The sequence below is a fragment of the Melozone crissalis genome, unplaced genomic scaffold, assembly GCF_028551555.1.
Source record: "Melozone crissalis strain CALT ecotype California unplaced genomic scaffold, PUWL_Pcris_2 ptg000063l_1, whole genome shotgun sequence".
Taxonomy (NCBI): domain Eukaryota; kingdom Metazoa; phylum Chordata; class Aves; order Passeriformes; family Passerellidae; genus Melozone; species Melozone crissalis.
In genome coordinates, this window is record NW_026535841.1 from 11,318,313 (window position 1) to 11,325,387 (window position 7,075).

Sequence of the window (7,075 nt, forward strand, 5' to 3'; positions counted from 1 at the left end):
GCTGGGGTGACAGCGTGGGCTGAGGGCGGGACGGCGGCGGGGACGGCGGCCGGCAGGGATGTGGCGGCGAGCGGCGGTGGCGGCGGGACGGGGCTTGCCGGGGATGGCGGGGCGGCGGTGGCGGAGCTGGGCAGGCAGGTGAGCGTGGGAAGGCCGGGACCCCCTCACGGTGTCGTTCCGTCCCTCACGGTGTCGTTCCGTCCCTCACGGTGTGTGCCCCCCTCACGGTGTCCCCTCACGGTTTGTGCCTCCACAGCCCCGAGCGCGCCGCTGCCGAGCGGGCCCCGAGGATCTACACGAGAACGGGAGACTCAGGTAGAGCCCGGGGGGCCCCGGGGGCCGCGGGCAGAGCTCCCCGGGCGGGCCCTGAGCGCCTCCCGCCCTTCCCAAAGGATTCTCCAGCACCTTCACCGGGGAGCGGCGGCCCAAGGGCGACCGGATCTTCGAGGCCCTCGGAGCCACGGATGAGCTGAGCTCGGCCATAGGGTAAGGACCGGCTGGGAGTATCCAAATCACATGGAGAAAAGCATGTTTGTTGTGATCTCTTCATTCCCAGCTAACTCTGTTTTGTTTTTTTTCTCTCTACCCAAGGCTGGCTGGTGAGTTTAGCAGTGAAAAGGGTCACACATTTGTTGATCAACTTCATAAAGTGAGTATTAATGATAATCTTCATTCCAGTGCTATTAAAACATGGACTCCTTAATTTTAGCCACAGTGCTCCCACTGACACACAGGAATTCAATACATTTAGTATTTCAATGTATAAATCTTTAAGACTCCCTTGATTGCTCTCTAAGAGGCAAATTTCTTTAACCAAGAAGGAGGCTGGTAGATCAAATTATTAGTTATGGGCAGACAGATTCATGTCTACATTTAATCTAAGTCAGATTCACATTATGACCATGAGTTTTGTTGTAACAAAACTCCAGGTTTGAAACTGGGACACAAACAACCACAAGGGCACAGCAGTGACCCAGGTCCTGCCTGGGCAGCCTGTGAGTTTGGCTGATCAGCTCTGCTGAGCACAGGAATGCCAAAAGCCATGGCTGGCAGTGACAGCAGTTGTGGTTTCTGTCCAGGTGCAGTGCATGCTGCAGGATGTGGGCTCCAACATTGCCACGCCACTCTCCTCAGCCAGGGAGGCTCACCGCAGTAAGTCCTGCCTTTCCTGGGGTGGCAGGGCTTGGGCACAGCCTGGTGTGAGTGCTGGGATGCTGAGTATTTGGTTTCTTATGGCTTGCTGATCCAAGAAAGCAAAATGAGAGCTCAGCTTGTTGTCTGAATCACTTTTTTCCAGCCAGTTCTTCTCTCCCCTCTGTAGAACGAACATCATTCAGCGAGAAGCCCATCCTGGAGCTGGAGCAGTGGATTGACAGCTACTCAGAGCAGCTGCCTCCCCTCAGAGCCTTCATCCTGCCTGTAGGTGCTGCCTGTGCCCCTCATTTCCTTGGGGTAGCCCTGCTGTCCTGCCTGGGAGGCTGCTATTCCCATGGGCAAACAGCAAGGGAAAAGCAGAGCCAAGGAGCTGGGAGTTACATCTGCCCACCCTGCTGTCCCTGCCTTGCCTGGCGTGGCACAGGGCTCAGTTCCATGTGTGAGGGAGGGCAGGGGGGCTGTCCCTGCTGGGGCAGACCCTCAGTGGTGTTTCCTTGCTGTTCCAGTCTGGAGGCAGGAGCAGTGCTGCTCTCCACTTGTCCCGAGCCGTGTGCCGCAGGGCTGAGCGGTGGTGAGTGCTGTGCTGGGGTCACCCTGAGGAAATGGGCATGGGGACACCCCAGTGACAGCAAACCAGGGCTGGGCTGGGGTTCCAGCCAGGCTTTTGTGTGTTTAGTTCAATTCCAGGAGTGCAGGAGGCACAAAGCTGGGCTCTGTTCTTCCTTATCCAACCTAAACCTTTGGGGATTCTGCAGCCCCATCCAGCCTGACCTTGGATGCTACCAAGGATGGGGCAGCCAGAGCTTCCCTGTGCCAGGGCCTCACCAGCCTCACAGGGGAAGAATTTCTTCCCAATATCCCATCTAACCCTGCCTCTGGCAGTGGGAAGCCAGTCCCTGTGTCCTGTCACTCCGGCAGTGGGCAGAGCAGGGGGCTTCCAGGACAAACACAAACATTTCTGGCATCATTCACCCCTCCCAGATCCCCCTGGGAAGCAAAGATCCCTCACTTCTGCAGGAGTCAAAGTGGGGACTCCATGGGGACATTTGGGTTGGGAAGGGGCTCCAGTTTTTGGGCACTCAGAGCTGGAAAATCAAACACCAGCATTTCCCTTTGCTTTTTCCAGTGTGGTCCCTTTAGTGCAAGCAGGGGAAGCAGATCCAAACGTGGCCAAGTATTTAAACAGGTAAAAAAAATAAAACCCCAAACCATTCCCCTGTCCTAGTGAAGCATTCTCTTAGTTCTGGGAATAAAACTGGGGGGTTTTGCTTCTCAACAAGCTTCTCTTCTGGAATAAAATCACTGGTTTTCCTGCTTTTCCCCTGTTTTCCAGGCTCAGTGATTATCTCTTTGTCCTGGCACGTTATGCTGCAATGAAGGAAGGGAAGGAAGAGAAAATCTACATAAAACCTGAGCCCTAGCTGGGAGCTGGAATGTTTTGTCCTTGATCATGGAAAACTAAATCCAGCTGACTGCTTTTGTCCATCAAGGAAGGGAGAGAGAACAGGCCTGGACTGGAAATGGGAGCTGCCAAGGATTTCCATGTGAAATAACCAGGACCTTGTTGATAAATCCTGAGAGGAAGAGAATTACAGAATATCCTGAGTTGGAAGGGACCCAGACACACCTGTCCTGTTCCCTGGGCCTGGCCCACACATCCCATGTGGGGATGGCTCTGGAGCCACTGCTTCTCCCAGCTGGGAGTTGAGGCAGGAGAATTCCATAACATTTTGGAGATGCCTTCATTTCCCTGGGCAGCAGCAGGTGCTGTGGGAAGGCTCTGACAGGACTCTGAGGGATGATGAAGGGAAAACAATCAGGAAAACAATCAGGAAAACAATCAGCTCCTCCTCTGAAGTCACAGTGCTCGTATGGAGCAGCAGCTGGAGGCCTTTGGGAATTGTGTCCACAGCTCTGAAATAATAAATGTGAATTTCCTTGTACCAAAGGGCCACAAACTGTCACGTTTTAACAGCGAGCCCTGTGAGCTTTGCTGCTCCAAGTCCCTTCCAATCCATCAGCTCTGGCTGGAGCTGAGCTGTACAGATTTACAGGAATGCACCAAGAATTCCTTGGCTTTGCTGCCTCTCGTTGTGCATGTGAGGAATTCTCTGAGCTGACAATCCAGGGCATCCTCTGCCAGGCACAGCATGGAGGGGGTGAAGCAGGAAAGGCCAAATCCCAGGGTCTGTGCTGGGGGTGTCTCCATGGGGAGCTGTCCCTTGGAATGGTGGGACCAGCTGCAGGAACAGCTGGGGGAGCAGAGCCCAGGGTTTGGGAGCACTGAGGGTGCAGGAAAAGGGGTTGGGGTGAGGAGCAGGGCCCTGCTGGAGCTGGGTGAGGGGGCAGCACCCCAAGGGCTCCTGGAGTGTTTCTGCATGGAACCCTCGGCAGAGCAGGCTGGAGAGAGCTCACAGCCACATCACACAATTGCAGCTTTTCACTCATGTCCAAGCTGCTTCCAGCTTGGAAATACAACTGGGAGGAACCCATGTGAACCCTGCTGGTGACATTTCCCCCCTGCGAATGCTGTGGGCTGCAAGGTGGTGATGCTCACCTAGAGCTTGTCCTGCTTTTAGTGGGGCAGCTTTTAAATCCATCCTGCCCCTTTTCCCATTCAATTATTTGAGTAGAAGCAACTTTAAACTTGTTTTCCAAGGAATCTCTGGCTCTGTGTCCCTTTCTGGGCAGTGAGGAATGCCCAGGAATGAGTGAGGAGTGCCCAGCACTAACAGATCCCCTGTCTCATCACTCACCTGGGTTTGAGGCAGATATTTCATGGCTCTTGTTAATGCACATTTTTCATGGAGTAATTTTCCAAGCCTCAGCCTGGAACACATCCCAGTGACAAATGCTCTGGATTTGGATGGTCCCATCAGCTGCAGTGTCACCTCAGCCATTCCCTCTGCCTGCTCCTGCCAGTTTTACGAGAGCTCTGGCTCTGGGACTGAACCTCAGGAATCAAGAGGCTTTTCAAGTTTAATTTAATAAAATCCTTTGCAATATAAATTCCTCATGAACACTCCATAAATCAGCTTGGGGAGGGATTTATAGTATTTCCTTTTTTTTTTTTCTTTCCAGCTGGGGGGAAGAAATCTCACTACTGTTTTGGGACCAAAGCTGGCATTGTTTGGATTACAAGGAGAAATAAATCGAGCTGCTACACTTAAAATGATGGAGAGATTAAATTTACTGGGGTGCTCCCAGCTGCCCCCTCCCTCTCCACCCACAGCAGTTGTTCTGGAGGGCTGAGGCAGAGGGAGGTGCTGGGATGACCTTAGTGTCACTAAGCAGGGCTTGGCTTTAGGAGGGAGTGGAGACAAGGATGGGACATTCTGCTCTGAGAGTTGTCCCCAAGGCCACAGGACAGCCATGGGCTCTTGAGATGGGGGTGGCTCAGGTGGGACCTTGTGGCTCTGCACAGCTCCTGACAGGAGGGGACAGGGAACAGGGACAGGAGAGAGGAAACTGCATCAAACTGTGCCAGGGGAGGCTCAGGTTGGACACCAGGAGGAATTTCCTCATGGAAAGGGTGCTCAGGGACTGGAAGGGGCTGCCCAGGGAGGTTTGGAGTCCAAGGAATTCCTGGATGTGGCACTCAGTGCTCTGGGCTGGTGACAAGCTTGGGCTTGAGGATCTTGGTTTTTCTAACCTGAATGATCCTGGAATTCTGTGATCCCTCAGGCTCTGGTGCACCCTCCTCACCAAGCTGGAGCAGAGGCACAGAGCAGCTGAGCTGCCCCTGCTCCCGACCCCACAAGGCAGCAGCAGAGTGACCAAAACAAAACCCAGCCTCTAAATCCAAATAAACCTCCCTTGCTCTGGGCTGGCAGTTGTTTTTCCAAGCTCTTTGTCTCTTCCCAGCCCTCCCAGCCATACAGCATAGGGATTCCAGTGCCTGCACCTCATTAATATCACGGGGGAAGGCAGATGCTTTGTCCAGGCTGCCCAGCTCCAGCGCCCAGCAACATTCCTGCCTCGCAGGGTGCCTGATCTGGGACTGCTCTGGAGCTGCCAGCACAGCCATATGTTGCTAAGGGTCGTTTATTCTTGTTTGTAAAATGTATGGCTGCTCCCAGCTTCCACACTGTCAAAACGAGAAGAACTGGCCCCAAAATCTCTTGCTGCATGATTGGATCAGACGCCCGTACATCTGTTAGCGCTGCAGGAGCTGTAAAATGGAATAAGTTGGGCTATAACTCAAGCACCTCGATTACCACCACGATGTGGGAGCAGCAGAACGGCTGCTGCTCCGCCAGCAACGCCACAAACATCCATTGTGCCAAGTCAGATGTGAATTTACACAAGGCAGCATTTCCTGGGCCAGGGCTCTCAGAAGGGAGGAGAGGGATGAGAGCTCCCACCTTGTCAGGGTGTGCTGGAGCCCCAGCCTGGTGAGTTTTGGGGTGCACAGCCCTGGTAGTGGGGAGCCAACAGCTCCACTGGAGCTGCAGGAGCAGAGAGAACCACAGGGCAAGTCCTGTGGGCTCACGAGCTCCTGAAATTCCCTTTTAGCCTGGAAATGGGCAAGGAAAATCCCTCCCTGGAGCAGCCCAGGGGCAGGAACCATCAGCTCTGTGCCTGACAGGAGCAATTGAGTTTGTCTGTGGAGGAAGGGGTGTCTGGGACCCTCAGCTCCCCCTGTGCTGCAGCCTGGCACAAAGTGCCCACCCCAGTGCCCACCTCACCCCAGTGCCCCGTCCCTGCCTTGGCAGGGCAGGCACAGAGGGGCAGAGCAACACAGGGAGGGCTCAAACCACCCAAGGAAACTGGAGAGGGTCAGGATTGAAGAACTTGACCTCAGAAACAGCCACAAAAGCAGCTTGTGAGCACCAGTTCAGTGCCACTTCCCCAGGTGGTGACAGTGCCAAGTGCCATGTGGTGTGACCAGTCCAGCACCTGCTGCAGGAGCTGCTGCACCTCTTGGCAAATGGGAGCAAACACAAAAATGAGCTGCAGAGACATCAGGGATGTGGAGACCAGAGCACAGCACAGCTTCCTCTCCATCCTAACCTGGAATCCAGCATGGGGCACAGGTGCAGAACAGAGGGAACACCAGCCTGGGTGTGAGCCAGGGGATGGGGGCAGCCTGTAGGAGCAGGAGAGGGACAGCAGGAGCTGCTGTTTGCTCCTGAACACCCCGTGCCTGCAGCAGGCTGGGACACCCAGCTCTGCTCTGTGCCAGCACTGAGCGAGCACCAGGCTCCAGGGATCTGTCCCATCCTCTGGGGATCCCTCCCATCCCCCAGGGATCTCTCCCCTCCTCCAGGGACCTCTCCCATCCTCCAGGGACCCCTCTCATCCTCCAGGGATCTCTCCCAGCCTCCAGGGATCCCTCCCAGCTCCTCACCCAACAGTTCCCAGGTTTATGGGGTGGCCACAGCCCCATCTCCCCTCGGTGGCCCCGAGCGATGCGTGCCCAGGTCCCGGCCGATGCCAGGGAAGCTGGGGCTGTGCAGGCCTGGCTGCTGCCAGCTCTGCCTTGGCAGCAGCTGCTCTGGGCTTGCTTTTTGCTGTTCCTGACAGTGCCAGATGCCTCTGTGTCAAAACAATGGCACTTGCACACTGACTGGGAGCCTCTCCCTCGCTCCCACCGTGCTCCCGCTCCCGGCAGAGCCAGGGAGGGCTGGGAATGGCCAGGGGGGCAGGAGGGCTCCAGGCAGGGATGGAGGGGCACTGAAGGGCTCCAAAGCCAAAGTCAGAGGGAGCTGGAGCAGCAGGCACAGCTCTCACTCCTCCAAAGAGCTTCCAGCATCAGGCTCAGGCAGAAACAATATTATGATATTGTTATTAATACCAAAGCAGTTGAGCTCCAGTGGCTGCTCCTTGGGGCTCCCCCACTCCTGCACTGGGATCCCAGGTTGCTCTAAGCTCTGTCCAACCTGGCCTTGGACACTTCCAGGGATGCAGGGGCAGCCAC

The 7,075-nt window shown here is 55.3% G+C and overlaps 1 protein-coding gene across 1 annotated transcript; it reads left to right on the top strand.

Annotated features, from left to right (window-relative positions):
* The first annotated feature begins 58 nt into the window (after positions 1-58).
* MMAB (metabolism of cobalamin associated B) lies at positions 59-3,103 on the top strand. Its single transcript, XM_054288810.1, has 9 exons — positions 59-138; positions 257-315; positions 393-486; positions 592-649; positions 1,080-1,152; positions 1,322-1,419; positions 1,662-1,726; positions 2,282-2,341; positions 2,489-3,103. The coding sequence occupies exons 1-9, from the start codon at positions 59-61 to the stop codon at positions 2,574-2,576; spliced, it is 675 nt and encodes a 224-aa protein (XP_054144785.1). The 3' UTR covers positions 2,577-3,103.
* The last annotated feature ends 3,972 nt before the right edge of the window (positions 3,104-7,075 follow it).